General features: G+C 42.5%; 2 protein-coding genes across 5 annotated transcripts in view; one reads left to right on the top strand and one right to left on the bottom strand.

The window, feature by feature from the left end:
• The window catches only part of STAB1 (stabilin 1), a 100,555-nt gene extending 93,964 nt beyond the window's left edge, over window positions 1–6,591 (top strand). For 2 of the 3 annotated variants that reach the window (XM_073352441.1, XM_073352440.1), the window contains 7 exons: window positions 236–342; window positions 672–791; window positions 1,132–1,284; window positions 1,424–1,543; window positions 3,153–3,299; window positions 4,855–4,953; window positions 5,894–6,591. In XM_073352441.1, coding sequence (XP_073208542.1) covers window positions 236–342; window positions 672–791; window positions 1,132–1,284; window positions 1,424–1,543; window positions 3,153–3,299; window positions 4,855–4,953; window positions 5,894–5,944 — 797 coding nt within the window. In that variant the 3' untranslated portion in view covers window positions 5,945–6,591. The remainder of the gene's footprint in view (window positions 1–235; window positions 343–671; window positions 792–1,131; window positions 1,285–1,423; window positions 1,544–3,152; window positions 3,300–4,854; window positions 4,954–5,893) is intronic. The other variant, XM_073352442.1, reaches the window with a different exon arrangement.
• Window positions 6,592–9,404: 2,813 nt separating this feature from the next.
• Window positions 9,405–17,464, bottom strand: part of NT5DC2 (5'-nucleotidase domain containing 2) — a 58,589-nt gene continuing 50,529 nt past the window's right edge. Inside the window, exons 11-14 of one of the 2 annotated variants that reach the window (XM_073352445.1) lie at window positions 15,928–16,014; window positions 12,784–12,924; window positions 11,341–11,405; window positions 9,405–10,327 (exon numbers count right to left, since the gene is read on the bottom strand). In XM_073352445.1, the coding sequence (XP_073208546.1) occupies window positions 10,066–10,327; window positions 11,341–11,405; window positions 12,784–12,924; window positions 15,928–16,014 (555 nt within the window). In that variant the 3' untranslated portion in view covers window positions 9,405–10,065. The remainder of the gene's footprint in view (window positions 10,328–11,340; window positions 11,406–12,783; window positions 12,925–15,927; window positions 16,015–17,464) is intronic. The other variant, XM_073352446.1, reaches the window with a different exon arrangement.

Below are 17,464 nucleotides of genomic sequence, written 5' to 3'. Positions count from 1 at the left end.
TTGAGCCTCCCTGTTACAGATAGAGAAACTAAGGCACTGGGAGGTTAAGTGAGCTGCCCAAGTTTACACAGTGGTGCAGAGAAGCCAGGGTTTGAACGCCTAGTCCAGAGCTCTATCCACTGGACCACAGCTGCCTTCCGCATGGACAGAAATCCTAAGCAATAGTTCAGTGTATTTGTTGTCTGAAGAGCTCACACCCAATCCTGTTCCGCTCACATCTTTCTCCCCTTTGCAGATGTGAGGTGTAATTGTAGAGATGGGTTCATTGGAGATGGCTACTCCTGCAATGGAGATCTCCTGGCTGTGCTGGCTGAGCACTCCAACTTTTCAACCTTCTATTCTGTAAGTGTTGGTGCCACATTCCCTCTAGCCGGGGAAGTGGGAAGGGACATGCTCCTCAGCAAAGCGAAGAAGGGAATAATAGGGAATCCCCAGATCGCAAAGGTTTGGAAACGAAAATCACTGAAATGGAAGACAAGATTGTGTGCTCTCTGAAGTGCCATGCACAGTGGGAGAGTCAAGCTGCTTCCTCTCATTGCCAGTTAGTGTCTCTGCTATTCTAGCAAAGGTGGGGAGAATTCACGTGACATCTCCTGGGTTCTGCTGGCCAGAATGTTCTGACAAACCCGCAGCTTCAGGCTGGCACTTAGGATTCTCTCTCTCTCTTCCAGATGTTACTGGATTACACCAACGCCACGCAAGATGGACTTGAGTTCCTCAACTTCCTCTCCAATGACACCGCATATAAAACTCTCTTTGTACCCTTGAATTCTGGCTTTGGGGTCAATATGGTGAGAAAGCTGGAGAGAATATGGGATTCTCTCATCACTGGCGACACAGAACTAATAGCCATTTGAATACAGTGTTGTTGCTTCCTTGAAGGATTAGGGAAAAATGCTCCAGACTGGCTGAGTGGGTTTTATGTCTGAAGTAAGTTTGTTCTGGCTCTCTTTTGCTTGGAATGCAAGAACTAGTCTGGGGCCTTGTCTACACTGCACTCCAAGAAGTCTTTCTCCGTTGACTCATTGGACAGCATACAACTAAAATGTTGAAAGAGCAGCAAATGCCTGACTTATTTTCCCTCTGCTTTTGACTCTGCCTCATCCTCACTTCTAAACTTTGTTTTCTCAGAAATTAACATGGGAGGAGCTGAAGCTCCATGTCTCCCTGAGTGATGTTCTCCTCTTGAGCTCCAATCTCACCAATGGTACCGTTATACCTTCCTGCTCCGGCTACAACCTTCTCATTGCAGACGCTCCCCTGCTGAATAGCACGCATCCCCCTGTAAGTATGTTGGGCCAGTTCAGTACTCAGCCAGCTTCTCTTGCGTCTAGGTAATGGGTAACGTTTCCTGTCCAAAAAGGCTTTTTCTAAAACATATTCACATTGAGTCCCTTAATATTGCTGCTTCTTCTTGTGACAGGGTTCCAAAGTGATTAATAATACCCTGATAGTACAGTGGGACATTCTGACTTTCAATGGAATCATTCATGCCATCGAGGGGCCACTGAGGATGCCTCAGCAGCCTGTGCATCTGAATCAGGCAAGTTGCTTGTTCAATTCCATTGAGAGTTTAAATGGCAGGTTTAAGAACACATGTTGGGTTTGGTTACCCTGCATCAGAACAGGACGAGTCCCATTCGGTGCGCTCACCAAGGCCCTACTGTGTTGCGGCCTGTGTCATTAAATAGAGTCCAGCCTAGCCGTACTCTGCACTGCTGCAGTGAAGAATCAGACTGGGGCCACACAAGCTTGGGCTCCCACTCTTCGGGGTAGCTGTGATGTGGAGAGCAGGGAGATAGCTCGGTAAGGGTAGGGCGCTTGCCTTAGAAGTCGCTAGCATGTAGAATTTTATCAACAGACCTTTGTGTTAGTGTGTGTCCTCATATAGCCAATCCTAATGCATTCTGTATGGTGTAACGTGGCAGGAAATCCCGGTAAAGCAAAGCAAGAATTATTTGGTCATTTGGGCCCAAGGCTACAGCTGAGGCTTGTGCAAGTAACGTAAACTTGCTGTGCCTCAGTTTTCCCACTGGTAAAATGGAGATAATACTTAGCTACAGCACAAGTGGGCTGAAGCTAAATTAAAGTACTTTGAGATCTTTGGGTGGAGGCTGCTAGGTATTAAGATATACCTACTGTATTGATATACAACACAGGGATGAATTTAGTGTGAATGGCTCTGCATACCGAGTCAGTTACCCTTTAGTTCTCCTGTAGTATAATGAGCTATACATACACATCAGAGAGTTCTTCTGACCTCAGATCATGTATGTTAGTTACCAACTACTTCCTCCTCCCTGCACAGAACTATACCTGAGTGTTTCACTTTCCGGCAAAGGTCTGTCCTCTTCTCCTTGATCATTGCTGGAACAGGCATCCTTTCTGCCTACCTGGTGCAGGTGGGCCTCCAACTCCATGGCAGAGCAGCCCTCCTCACCTTCTGCCTGCTGTTTTAAGGGACAGGAAGACCAGCTAATGGCCAGTTCAAAGACATGAGAGAGTGTGGTACCTGTACATTTTTAGATGTATTTGCATAGCCATTGCTATGACTGGACTATAAAACATTGAGAACAGCATTGAGCAAACAAGTGGCACCAGTACAAAAACATAGGCCCCTGCTGTTAAGTAATCCAATGGATAGCTTCAGTCTGAAAAATGCACTCTTTTGGCCACCAGCCAACAAAAAAAGAGAGCTAGTCTCCTCTCGTTCGGCCTATTGCTGCATGCCTTGAAAATGTAATAGTGCTGAGTAAAGGCATGTCCCAAATCTGCAAAGGGAGGAGACAACTTTACATCACAACGGAATGTAAGGTAACCAGTGTAGTGATGATGAGATGCATCAGTGTATGTATTATAGCTTCTTTTGAAACTTCCGGGCAGTAGTAGGATAGTGAACTAACTGGTTTATTCTACTACATAGTTGATCACTTCCAGTCTGAGCTGTGTGTGTAAGATGGGATCAGATCAGGAATGAGTGCAGCACACAGGGGAAATAAAAACCTGCATAAATGTTCCAGGTAGCCAGCTCTCTATTTCAGAGATGTGAAAAAGTTTAGTTCACGCTTTTTTAACACACCAGTTGTCTTAAAATACATAATGAAGAACTGCCTTAAACACAGAACTAAAACAACCTAGCGTGTCTATTACAGGTTACTAATGCTACAAAATCATCTCCTCCTGTGACCATCGGGGTAACATCCGCTGCTGTTGTGGTGCTGCTGTTATTTGCTGTTGCCGGCGTGTCCTATTACTACCAAAAAATAAAACCCCCAGGATTCCAGTTCCACTACTTTCAGGTTTGGAGAAAAGTATATTTGCTATAAACAAACAAAACCCCAAAAACACCTTGCTTCAGCTTCTCTCACTAAAGCACAAACCATTTCTGTTATCCTACTGCAATGGTCATATGCATAAGAGCTCAAGCTGTTACAGTAGCCAAACTGGGTGACTGCATGCAGCTAAGAACTCTTGTGGGTTTTTTTGCTTTCTGATGCATTTAAATGTCAGCCCGTAGCTAACCTCTCCCTGTCGAGTCGCATTTACATGTGGCCTTTGGACATGGATGAATAGTTTCCCCATAAAAACATTGAGAAAGTTTTCCAAGACGTATTTCCATCTGTTATGCTTGGTGTTAGGCTATTGCCCAGGATGTATTTCTGGAAAAAGAACTTGGATGGAGAAGTGCTAAGAATTCTCATCTTTAAGGGCTTGTCTACATGAAGCAAATTCTAATGCACACAGATGTTTTGTGAACTAACTGGCCACTGCTGGCACATCCTAAAAGTTCCCTAGTGTGTGCCAGGAGGGTCTACGCAGGCCAGTTGGTGCGTGTTACTGCACCATGTATACAAGCCCAAAGAGTTGGCTTGGGTGAGAGACACACCTACTTTTAATCAAAATTATTAAACATGAGGGTGGAGGGAGGTTTAAACTACAAGTAAATTCTTTAAGGTAAGACAGCCATTGCACATGGGACATGGGGGAAAATAACTATTAAGGCTGCAATAAAGGATTGTTTGATGTAGTTGACCTTCCAGTTTATACTGTCACAGCTTATGAAGGAGTGTTACTACAGCCCTATGCTCTTGGCCTAGATCTAATGAGAATTTGGGTCACTGCAACATTCTCTTCTCATGAGGGGTTGTTGCTGCCCCCATAACTTGCAATACTAGGGCCATGTCTACACTGTAGGCACTACAGTGCCATAGCTATGCCACTCTGTAGTGTGGACACAGACTACTGTGACAGCAGGGGTATTTCCTGTGCTGGTAAGTTAAGCATTCTTCCATTGACCTAGCTGTGTCTATTACTGGGGCTTAGATTGGCATAGCCTGACCCTCATGCCATAGCTATGTAGACCAGGCCTATGATTTAGCCACTATGGGAAGAACTGGATAATTTGTAGTGTGGTGTCTGCAGACTGCATACATGTAAATTACAGCTTAAACTAGAGTGAGGTTACCAAAGAGTCTGGTCTAGGCAATGGAACATGTTAAAAAGTTGCTAAGCACCTTAAACCTGCATTGTTGTGTGGTAACAGGTATAAATGGGTATGAGGAGAAGGAAGCTAGAAATATGGAAACCAGTGTGGGAGGTAAATGAGCAATATGGATTAAATTACTCTTAACTGATCGCTCATAAAAATAATTACCTTTCTGTGCATCTTGGAAAAGATTTTACATTTAAGAAAAAACTCCACTGCCTTACTAACTAGAGTCTGTAATTCAATTTCATTTTCACTACCTTGTTAATGCAAGGAACCATAGAAGTGCTCAAGACTGCAGTAATTATGAACTCACCTCTAGAGGATGTGGAAGATCGATACCTAATCTCTTGTACCTTTGCACACAGGCTGACCTGGAAGAGGAAGAGCAGGCCAGGAACCCACCCTTAGTGTCATTCCCAAATCCTCTCTTTGGGGCCCAGAGCTTGATGTGTGAACCATTTGAGGTAAGAAAATGTTTCATCAGAACAAAACAAGTGAGACCACTTGTTTAGAACCTAACCAAATTGGGGGAAGGAGAGTTCATGCTTGGTAGGGGTGAATGGGATTTGGTAAGGATGTAAAAACAACCCTTAATCTGCACTTATCACAGGGATGCTTGAGCCAGACAAGAGAGGAATCTCTGGACATGTCTAAACAGATATAGTGCTTCAGCATAGTCACTTGCTACAAGGGTTCCCCAGTCACTATAGTTAGTCCACCTTATGAAGAGGCAGTAGCTAGGTCAATGAAATAATTATTCTGTCAACCTACTGCTGTCTACACTGGGCTTTAGATGGCTTAACTGTGTGAAAAATCCAACTCCCTAAGTGACACAGCTGGGTCAGCCTATCCTTTAAGTGTAGACCTGACCTAAGGTAAGGGGAATCTCTTCTCAGTCCAGGCATTGAACTCCCATTGACATTTTTAACCATGTTAAAAGCAAACACCCTGCACCTATAAACTGAATTAAAAGCTTCAGTGAATAAGTTTTCAATGTTGATTTAATAAATTAGATGGCAGAAACCACAGCTGGGTTTTAGCAGGCAAGGACTCAGTATCCTCTTCCACTGAGAAACTTCTTCTTCTCTTAGTCTATTTACTCAGGCTTTGCAGGGGAGAGATCAGTATAGAGGTAGGGTGATGTCCCCTTCTTACCCCAACCTGCTGCTACTTCTATAGCAATTTCATGTAGGGAAGACTGCAGTAAAGATGTTCGCTGTAGTGTCAGGGCAGTGAGAACTCCCTTAGTCCCCTTCAGAACTGGAATTGCCTAGGAAACCAGCCTTATGTTCCTGCTGCTAAACATGTAGTGAGTCAAGGGTTAACTTTAGAATCTTAAAGGATGTGTTTGTCAAGTTAGGAGCCAGCTGAGGACTATGCTAACAGTTTCTATGTCTGTTTCAGGACTCTTTCAGGGCCGAAGATTTATCAGACACCTGCAGAATTCTTGAGTAAAGCATACAGCAAGCCAAACAAAGGGGGAAAATAAACCACCATGTTCTTGCTGCATGCTAGTGCTAAGTGGAGCTTGCCCACATGTCCTGCAAGGGGTAAGCAGATGAAGAGTGAGCTAATGGTTAACAGTAAACCAGACAAACTCATCAGCTAAGATACCTCAGTTGAACTACCCTAAGACATACATACCTGCAGTTACTCTGATGACTAGTGAATGTCCTTGTTGATGCAGCTAAGAAAACTTTCACTGGAATAGCGAACACATGATGCCAGGCTGCCACTTGGTGCTCTGCACTGATTTCTTCCATAGCTGTAGGAGGGGAAATTCACTACATACATCTGAAGAATGTTGCTTTAAAATAGTACCATTTGTAAAATATAGCCAGTACTACACAGTCATAATCCTCCAGGGCTAAATTATATATATAATGGAGTGGCACACAGCACCTGATAGCTGGAAAAACAGTCTGGCCAGAAAATCTAAGCCTTTAAAGGGGTGAGCATGACAAATGCCTTTTTATTCAGCTGGTTTGTTTGCTTTAATCAAGTGATGACTCTCCAAACAGGCTTAGCCTGAAGTCTGTGCACATTGCACTGTTTTGCTGATTAGTATTGTGGTTCTTCAATAAACTGCACTTTGAGAACAAGTCTCCTTGTCAGATTCTCAGCTGTTAGGGGTTAGAATTGCATTGGTTAAGTGAAACCAGATGGTAAACCATTATTTCATACTGTGATACTTTGTTTATTTACCATACTTCTATATAAGTTTAGAAGAAAAGAACCTACCATAATGAGCTACAGAAAGTTATTTAGACAAGAACTTTAACATGCTACATTCCAAATTATTCTCAAACCACACAACCACCATTGGTGTGTTAAATTTTCAGAGAGCCAAACATCCACTTGAGTTTCCTATTTATTTGAAGACCAATTACATCAAATTTGGGTGGCTATACTATGTCTTAGCAAAGGCATCTAGAGGATGCCCAGTCTGTCAAGTGGTAAAGTTGCCACCACAACATGGCAGATGCTCCTACAGCAGAGGTAACATTCTTCTGTTGCAGCATACACATTACAATTCCAGGGTCACAGATCACAACATGATAGTCCAAGACATTACATCACTAGAGAATGCAGTAGTATTCAAATGATATAGCAATGTTTAACAAGTTATTTACATTAATGCTAGTTATTTTGGTGTTCAAACAAAAGGTGGAATAGTTTCAATGTTTAAAAAAAAAAAACCTCAAAGCCATTTAACATCCAGTCACCAGGACAGGTACCCTGTTTATGCACTTGAGGTATCATGTTCCCAACTGTGGTTAGAGTTGCTACTCACTGCCAGAGTTATTCTACCTACTGTCCTCACAGCTGCTGCATTAATACTGTTTTATGGCACTGGATTATTTTACACATTTTCCCTAGCTGCTATGGGATTTAAACTTGGCACAGAGCAATAAGCCACTGGCAGTCTGTCTACTAGGCACATAAAGCCTTCCCCTTCAAAGCCACACATGCACTAAGAATTCTCTGAATAGGCACAAATCTACAATGTAGCTTTTAAAATGAAGTTCACCTATCCTAATGTTCTCAGCCCAGATAAAACTCTTGTGATGTGGAATGGTGAAATTACAAATTTCTGTATCTTCCCACACAAGATGAAAGATGCCATTTCTTGTAATTATAGCCACTGATATTTTTATACTTCCCCTAGCTGCACAAGTCTCATGTACCAAAACTTTACTACAGATTAAAGGTGCTCAAACCTGAGCTTGACCTTTTGCTACAGTACATAGAAAACAAGGTTCCATCATGATAAACTTTCATTATGCAGCAGTCAGTCAGTTCACAGCTCTTGATAAGTTATTTAGCATTCCCCACCAAATCCATCCTCCTCAGAAGCAGACACTCCAGGGCTGGTGCTTGGGGGACTCTGCCCTGATTTCTTTAGGGCAAGCAAGTTTTGCTCCTACAACATATCTTACACACAGTAAAGGAAATCATGCACTTGGCTGTGCTGCCTTAGTGCATAAGAGGAATACAGTAATCTTTAGCATCTCACACCACAAATTTAGCCCTAACACTGAATGGAAAATTTCAAACATCAATTTCCTTTCCACGGTTTCCCACAATCCTGCTATGTCTGAGCTCCTCCATTCAGCAGCTCCCAGAGTTGGTTCATAGTTGCAGCCCCATGAATCATTCCAAAGCTATGTAGAAAAAAATCATCAGTAACAAAGAACTTCAAAGGAAACCCAATGCACTAGGCAGAGAGCCCACAGGGTAAGCTTGTGGGAGATGCTGCTAGCAGAAAGGGCATTGAGACATTCTACAGCCCAGGATCTCCTGCAATTCTCCTATGTCTGGAAAGTAGAGAGCAGTGAACAAAAGAAAGGCGGATTAAGAGGAACATGCCCTACCACCTACAGCCCCTTACTGGAAAACAAGGCCCACATTGTAATGGCCTATAAAAGGCCTTTTTGAACATAGACTCAAACCTTCTCACCAAAAGTAAATCATTGTTGAGTTTTCCCTTAGTCCTGCTCAGATTAAGAGTCAGAAAGCTCCCCTTCTTCAGCACAGGAGGGTGAGGCAGTGAATAGTTTTTCTTGCTCCTTGTGGGTTTTTGGTTTTTTACTGCTTGTGGATGTAGGTGTGCTGCTGTGGCCTTCCACAGTACCTGAAGCCTTCTAAAAACTGCCTTCTGAGTCCTGCTCTGCCAGGTCAGCCATTGGGAAGAGGGGGGCTTTGTTAGGAGCTCTTTCCCTACAGAATTCAGCATCTACTTCAAGATGGGGGAGGGATGGGGTGGGGCACTTGAGCCCCACAAACCTCTTGTAAAAAAAAAAAAAGTAATCAAAGTTTGTCATTGTGAATTTTCTACCTAAACAGAAGCCGAGGCAGAGCTATAGCTAGAAATCACTGTCTCCTACCCAAAAAGGGCATGAAGTAATCCCCATCCATTGTCAACAACACTGGTTTCATTTTTTGGAAAAATATATTTAAACACAAGATTCACTGACCTCTCCATGCCTGATCACAATTTATCCTTCTTTCTTCCCCCCCGCACCCCCAATACTGAATCAGAATAATCTCTTCCACAACTGTCGGAACAGCCTTGATGAGTCAAGAATACGAACAGGCCTTATTCTAATCTCAGTTTTACATAGGGGGTGCTGTAGCTTCACACCAGCCCATGACTTCAATTTGTGCAAATACAAAGGCATTGCTCATCTTATTGAAAAGATGAGAGCTCTAAGCTCTTTACTATAAAACAAAGCTATGTCATTTAAGGTAGTGTTTTAATTGATTTTTCCAGCAAATAAATTTTAACACTGAAAACTAAGTGTTGACTTAAATATATTTAAGACTAGGACATAATCAAAGATTTAAAATCCATTATAATATAGTGATTAATTTAGCTTCAATGCTTTTCAAAACAATCCTCAAAGACATGGCAAATGATGGCAAGTACATATTTTAATTTCAAAGGCTGCAAAAATGCACCTTCTAAGCAGTGTGTGTCAAGATCTTAGCTTTTGAACTGTTTCTATAAGTGAAGGAAAAAAGCCACTATATTCACAGACCAAAACATTCAAAAGTTAGGTTGCCTAAAATCAGCTTTCAGAGGCGCTGAATAAAGCTTTAAATTTATGGGAGAGAAGAGTGGTGGGTTTGCTTAGCACTTCTGAGAATTGGGCCACTTCTAGCTAAGGTGCCTAACTGCAGTGTTAGGAGCCTAATTTCAGCTACCCCATAAGAAGATTGGGGCCAGAATTTGGGCAGGGACTGAAGATGGAGTTCTAAAAACTTTAGGGGCTCATGAAATGAAGCTTGCTGTGATTGTTTTACTTCTACCTACCCAACTCTGAGAATGCTTTGCTAGTTAAAATAGTCAATCATATCTCCCTTCCATTTAACTTAAGCACCAATTTGCTGGCAAGGAAGATATTTGGAAGTGCTGGAAGGCAAGGTTCAGTGATGGTCAGGGACAACGCACAACCCACACCCGTGTTAAAATCACCTTTAACGATAGACAATCCATGGCCAAACAGCCTGACCCTTTGTACAAACAATTCTAGCACTACATTACTGTAAAGTTCAGCTCACACACTTTCCCTTTATCGGATGTGCACCATCTCCTCCAGGAAGGGGGTCTTCATACAACCGGTGCAGAGCTGATCCATCCAGAGGGGCGCCTCGTGCTGCAGAGGGGTGCGCCGGGGGAAAAAGGTGAAGTTCACATCATAGTTCAGCAGGCAGCTGATGGATGCCATGTAGATATCAGAGAACCGGATCAATCTCCGGGAGAAGTAAGTTGGGTTGTGGAAGGTTCGGAAGATGCTCCCAAATTGAGGATTGAATAGGTTCTTCGAAAGGGACCTGAAAGGAGAGGACTTGGTTTGCACGGGCTAACATTTAGAGAAATTATTAACAGAGATTTTGTAACTAATTTTGACAATTCAGACCTTGGAAACAGATACTTTGCACAAGGTTTTAAAATTTCAGGGTACCAAAACCACCAGGGCAGGTACTTTCCTTATGGGCTGGGCTGTGCTGTGATAGAAAAGACAGCAAGAGATTACTACTGGAGTCTAACCTTAATTGAAGATTACCCAGAAGTGATGGTATTAATGGACCTAGTGAACGTAAGCAGCAAGGGCTACAATTTCCTCTTAGGGAGGATGAAGACAATGGTTTGATATCCGCTGCCAAGTCATTCCACGCCTGCCATAGGAGTCCTGCCCTGTGGGAAGAATTTATGTATCTATATTGCTTAAACTTTAATGTTAACAGGATAAAGCAAGACTCATCAGGGCTGAATTGAAACAAGTTTGTTCAAGATGCCTAGTTTCATCTAAGTAAACGGTGAGTAGGCTCCTTAGCCAAGCTCTTGAAGTGAACAAGGAAGATGAAAGCCTACGCATTTAGGCCTGGAGCCTACAACACTTACTCATGTGAGTAAGGACTTGCCAAGTCAGCTTCTTTGGATGGAAAAATATAGATAGCAATGAAAACAATCTGGAGTGGAATCTGTCATTTAAGTGGTTGCATCAGTGGAGTGAATGCAGGTGGAATGACAATACTTTCTGCACTGTGAAAAGATAGCTGTGTAGCTAGCTTAAAAATTCTATTCGATTTCACAGAGAAATCTCTTACAGCAGACCTCTGACTAAAGGACAAAGCTCAGCCCAGCTTCACTTTTAGAAGTTGCACTGCTTCACTAGCTACAATCATCAGAAACGAACTGGGCACTGGAGATCCAACCCTTGATTTCAAGGTATCTACATTCATAGGAGCATATTCACAAATTTAGAGTTTGCACAGAAATATTCTGCGAGGAAGGGAAGTTTGCTCATCCTAAAGCACTCTCAGATTTAGATACATTGAGTCACCTAATTTCCTGACGCTCTTGCATCCATTCCAGCAGCACCTGCTTTGATTCTGCATCTTGATACATCTAGAACAAAAAAGCCCAGTAAAAGAGTTAAATCTAAACACAGACTTTTCTCAAATCCTTTTTCCTGCAGGTGATAGTGGCACTATCAACTAGGTACCAGTTATCTGTCTATGGCCCTTGGAGCTCAGCAACGTCTTTAATTTTCTCCTTACTGTTGATAATTGTAAGTGTCAGCGACTAAGAAAAAATACAAATTGTGAGACGGGCTGTAAATCCACCAAATTCCCTGCTTTTACTCTCTAGTATTTGCGCTCTAGGAGATGCATCACAACTATGCACTACTTGGTTTAGAGAGTAGTCACTGGTTAATCCCCCAACACTATCTAGCAGAGAGCGTTGGTTGCTTATAGCATATTAATGTCTGTGGAGGATACAAAGAATCCTCACGAAAACATCGGTTAAGTCATACACTGTGGGTTTTTTGCCTTATATTTGTGAAGGAGTTTAGGTGACTAAAGAGGGAAGCAGTAACAGCAGTGGCTTGATGTTGCCATAGCACATGCATAGGGTAATCTTCCTCCAATCAGTTTTGACACCTACAAATTTCTTTGACATTAAATTGCCTTGTGCATCTCAGAAACTCATTTTCCCCAGTCCCCTATTAGACTAAGCCAGAATGAAATTCAGGTCTGCAGAGATGAAAGGTAAGTGCTCACCCACTGCTTTCTTAGTCATGATTAGCAAGTTAACAGATAACATGCAAAACCATTCTTTGAGCTCTGCAGAGGATCTATAACCTACACTGATTTAAAAACTCCATTAGCAGGGATTTGATTTTAGGACTTGCACCATCTTATGAAAAGTGCCATCATTTATTAAATTAGTGGAACTGAAAGCCTAGCGACAGACAGGAAAGCTGCTTCCAGTCTGTTTTATTTCACAAATCAGAGTAACATTCTTCTGATAGTTAGCCCTCCCACTTGCTTTTATAATTGTGGAAAGGATACTGGAGAAGGAATGAGAGATGGTTAATTAGAACTTCAGGTTGCCATGAGACCAGCAGGATTTGGAACATATTTTGGAGGATATGTTATTCACCTGCCAGCGTAGTAGACACCCATCCCCATGTACCACCAGACTAGTATGCAGAAGGAATTGTATTTCCTCATCAAAAAAAAAAGTATGCTACCAGCAACTCCACCTCTGCCACACTACCTTAAATTCTTATTCATAAAACACCACTGCTATTCTAGTCTGGGACCTAATTGGAGAATAGACAAGTAGTAATACTATGTCATGCAGCAGTTTTATCAGAATGGTCCAGTCTACAGGGGCACAAGGAGACCAAATGCAATCTGACCCAAGCCAAAAATCTAAACCCTAGTTCTGAGACTTGAAGGCTAGTTAGACTCATTAGCCTGGCTCTGCTCCATCTTACCTGCATTCTCTCCAGCAGCCCTGTGAGTGCCTGTTGCCAGGTCAGCGAGTGCATGTACTGCTCTGTATTAATGATCCGGATTTCAGGTTCCAGTTCTGGTACAATGGCTCCTGTCCTCCAGCCATGACGCAGCATCAAGTCCTAGAAAGCAACCCAGAATTTTACACTTTATCTTACAACACTCTCAGGTGTAAGTGGTTTTTGAGGAACAGGACTAGAGTTTTCAGAAAAGCAGCTTTGCTCCATTTAGTGTCACTGGCTTGACTGTTAGTGTTTTTATCCTATGGAAAATACTGGCTCATAGGGTCTGGAGCATCATTGTAATGGTGCCCTCAGCTTCCTGTAGGGCAGAGAAAATAGAGGTCTCTGCTAATCTCTTCCAAAACCAGGGCAGTTAAATTGGTTCAGAGATGAGGGCTCTTACATGACACACTCGGGTCCCTCTTCCACACACACCCTCCACCCCTTGTTCTGTGAGCTAAAAGACCAAGCAATCAAGTTCTGCACTAGACTGCAGGGCTACATCACCATTCTTTAATGCCAGGGGTAGAGTTTTCCATAAAGTGCCACCGACACACAGACGCAGTGAATAACAGCAGACAAAGCCAAATAAGTCCTTGCCCCATTGCAGTCTCAGTTGTATGAACAGGTTAAAGACAGAGCCAATTTTTAGCTGCGTTTAAAAAAAATAAAATTAAATTTAAAAAAAAGGTCTCATCTATACACAGATGTATATTTCACGGAGATAGGCCTCGAGAGCCATCAGCAAACTTGAAATAAGATCTTGCTAATTGTTACCCTTTTTAGAAAGGGAAGACCTTAAAGATTTGTTTAGACAAATGATTGGCGTCTTCTGAAGCAGACATGGAATTGTTGACACCATGGATTCATTTAAGACTGTTGTATTATAAAAGCAGAATACTCTGCTCTTGCCTGAGGGAGCCAGATTGGAAAAGGGCCCAAATAGCAGGTCATGGGAAAAATATATGATCCCTTGGCACCTTAGAAACAATACTTGTTATGAAAAAAATACAGTCAACTGGGTTGAACAAATGCCAGGTTAAAAGGGAACCACCCATTAGAATGAGCCACAGCAGAAAGTCAAGAACAGCCAAGTATATTGCTTTTCTGAATATAAACTCACTGACCACACTGCCTCAGTTGGACATTAACATTTAGGATGCATATTAAAGGCACCACTTTGGGATTTTTGTCCCCATGATGTAGTGATTCATGCACTGCAGTATTAGGAGTTTATTGCCTCAGAAGCTCAGACACAATAGCCAAAACTATCCACTTGGTCTGATGCCTTCTTAGTTACTGGAGAAGATGAACCACACAGAAAATAGTAAAAACACAGTGGGTAGTGCAATCTGTGAAACAGTGGATTCTCCATCAGTGAGAATTTTTCAATCAAGACCCAGCAGAAATTAGTTCAGGGGAATCCTATGGACTGTGTTATACAGAAGGTCAGATTAGATGATCACGAGGTCCCTTCTGGCTTTATAATCTATGAAACATGTCAGTGACAAACCACAAACACCTAAAATCATAATTCAACAATAGCATGAGTACCTGCCAAACAATATGAAAGCATATCAATGTCAGGAATAAGATGGGCAGTAGGCAATGGTATTACAACAAAAGATAGGCTAAGATAAGCATAGTGGGGATACCAAAACAAACTGAGGAAAGGTGACCATAAGTAAGGCTACGATTTAATCAAGGGTATTTTTAGTAAAAAAGTCATGGACAGGTCACAGGCTTCCCCCCGCCCACCTGTGATCTGTCCATGACTTTTACTAAAAATACCCCTGATTGAATCTTGGGGCAGGGGGAAGCCTGTGGCACCAGCTGTATGTATATGGGGGGCAGGGGGGGCGTGCACTGAGGCCTGAGAGGTCAGTGGCTGCTTCAGCTGCCACCCGGGACGGGGGGGAAGGGAGGAGAGAAGGGAGGGAGCCTCCCCAGCCACTGCTCCAGCCGTCCCAGGACTGCTGCTGGGAACTGCCAAACTGCGGCTGCTCCTGCCACCCCCGGGACTGTTGCTCAGGCGGACCCTGGGGCCAGCCACACCAGCTGATGCAGAGGTCACGGAGGTTGCAGGAAGTCAGAAAATCGGTGACTTCCACGACCTCTGTGACAAAAACAAAGCCCTAATCATGAGCAACAATTAACACGAAAAGGGAGATCATCACTGTATCTTCCAATCCATCTCTCTTCACTGCTTTCTTTCCTTCGACACAGTGGTGGTAACATAGCTCCATTCTACTCACTTTGTCCTCCAACGTTTGCCGATGGAAAGATTTTGAGCCAGTGGTTCTCAAAACAGGGGTACGCATACCCCATGGGATACGCGGAGGTCTTCCGGGGGTACATCAACTCATCTAGATATTTGCCTCGTTCAGTGTTTCTCAACCATCGCAGGACAGGTTGGAGGGGCTGGGGGTCGGGGGGAGGGTTTGCAAGTGAAGGCCAGCTTTCAGGGCTAGGAAGCAGGGCAATTGCCCGGGGCCCTGTGCCACAGTGGGCCCTGCAAAACTAAAAGTTACATGTTTCAGTCCTGGGCGGCAGGGATTGGGCACCCTGAAAAAAGTAAGTACAATATTTATATTCCAATAGATTTATTTTATAATTATATGGTAAAAACGAGAGAGCCAGCAAATTTTTCAGTACTACAGTGCTGTGACACTTTTGTGTTTTTATGTCTGATTTTGTAAGCAAGTAGCTTTTAAGTGAAGTGAAACTTGGGGTATGCAGGACAAATCAAAGTCCTGAAAGGAATGCAGTAGTGTGGAAAGGTTGAGAACTACTGATCTGAGCAATTCCTATAAACTCAGTCTCTTGCTACCTGCCTCCTTCTCCCTACACACAGCCACACCATTCAGTTCAACAGGGCTTTGTTTTCTCATAGGAATATTCTAATTCCACTAAATTCAAAACACACTTAAACAGGAAAACTAAGTTAAAAAAGCCACAGGAGAGGGTTCTACCTGGATCCATGCAAAGGTATCTCAGTAAAAACAGGATATAAAATTATGACAAGAATTAAGTCCTTCTTAAATTCCAGCAGACAAAAACAAAACAAAAACAAAAAATTCAGCAGTGTTGGTATTAAACAGAAGCAGACATGGTTCTACTTACTGCAAGATCGCTGTACAGATGGTCACCAAAATAAAGTACTTTGGACCCACGCCAACCTGTTAGCCTTAGAAAATCAAACAAATTTCCCTGCAAAGAGAGGGAGAACAAACAAGAATGTGAATATAAACCAAACACCTCATTTTTCTCTGCAAGTGATGACACTTCACTGTTTTGTCAAGGAGTTCAAGAAAGCAAAGTATTCGAAGTAACTTGACTTCCTAATAAGACAATGTAAAGTTAAATTCTCATGAAATAATTTAATATATAGACACTTAAAAATCTCTCCAAAAAGAGCTAGCTGCATTTGAGAATACAATGCACCAGTGTGATAGTTATTTTGGCAATACCTTCAAGTATTAAAACAGAAATATCATTCAAAAGTCAATGTATTTACACCATTTATATATTTTGTACTTCATTCAACTGGGGGAGTAGGACTAATTAATTTCTCTTTTATAATCAAGTTTCACTTCCTGGTTCTCATGCACTGACTAGCCACTTTTCATGGGCTGTGCTGTATATACACTGCTTACTGTATTTTTCACTCCATGCATCTGATGAAGTGGGTTTTAGCCCACGAAAGCTTATGCCCAAATAAACGTGTTAGTCTCTAAAGTGCCACAAGGACTCCTCGTTTTTGCGGATACAGACGAGCAGAGCTGCCACTCTGAAACCTGTCCCTTTTATGTAATTTGCCCTTGTTCTAATCAGATTGTCTGGCTTCCCACCACACGCATTTTCATCTATAGTCAAGAATGTCTCAAACTAGAATACGAGTTGCTTTGGAAAGCTTTTCCAGTGATGTGCCCTAGATAAGCTCATTTACTTTACAAAAAGTCAGAAAAGCATCAGAAGGAAAAGCAAAGTCCTCCAGGCTTCACATCAGCTTAGACAAACCCCATCTGACATCTAGAATAGCATGTGCACAATTACACGTTTCTCGCAATTGTTGCCAACTGTCACATATAACCTCCCTACTTTGTTATTAGGAAAACATGGGCAGCAGCTGCAGACATGGAGGAAAACTAGAGCTACCAGATTGAATAGGTCAGAAAGGTGGTATATTTAACATCCTTAATATTCTGGTATGTTAGACAGTCAGGATAATTGTTAGAATCCTCTCTCTTTAGGTTTTAAGACTCTGATCTTCAAAGGTATTTAGGCTCCTAACTCGATTGAAATCAATGATTTTAGGAGCCTAGAACACCTTTGAGGATCTGGGCCTAAATTTAAAAAATATATATCCAGAGGTCTCAGTCAGGGCTCCCTTGTCATAAGCACTGTACAGTCAGCAGGGCTGGATTTACACCTTATGCGCTCCTAGGCACAGCATCTTCAGCGCTGCGCCTCCCCTGGCTACAGCTGACCTTCGTGTTTTTGCCATAAAAAAATGAAACTTTTAACCCACTTTTAACTTTTAGGCACCCCTAGGCACGTGCCTGTGCCTAACTGGAAATCCATCTCTGACAGTCACATGGTAAAATGCAATCCCCCGCACCCCAGGGAGCTTACATTCTGAATGTCAGACAAAAGGCAA

The sequence above is a fragment of the Lepidochelys kempii genome, chromosome 7 (genome assembly GCF_965140265.1).
Source record: "Lepidochelys kempii isolate rLepKem1 chromosome 7, rLepKem1.hap2, whole genome shotgun sequence".
In the NCBI taxonomy this organism is placed as follows: domain Eukaryota; kingdom Metazoa; phylum Chordata; order Testudines; family Cheloniidae; genus Lepidochelys; species Lepidochelys kempii.
This window is presented reverse-complemented; position numbering and strand designations above follow the sequence as displayed.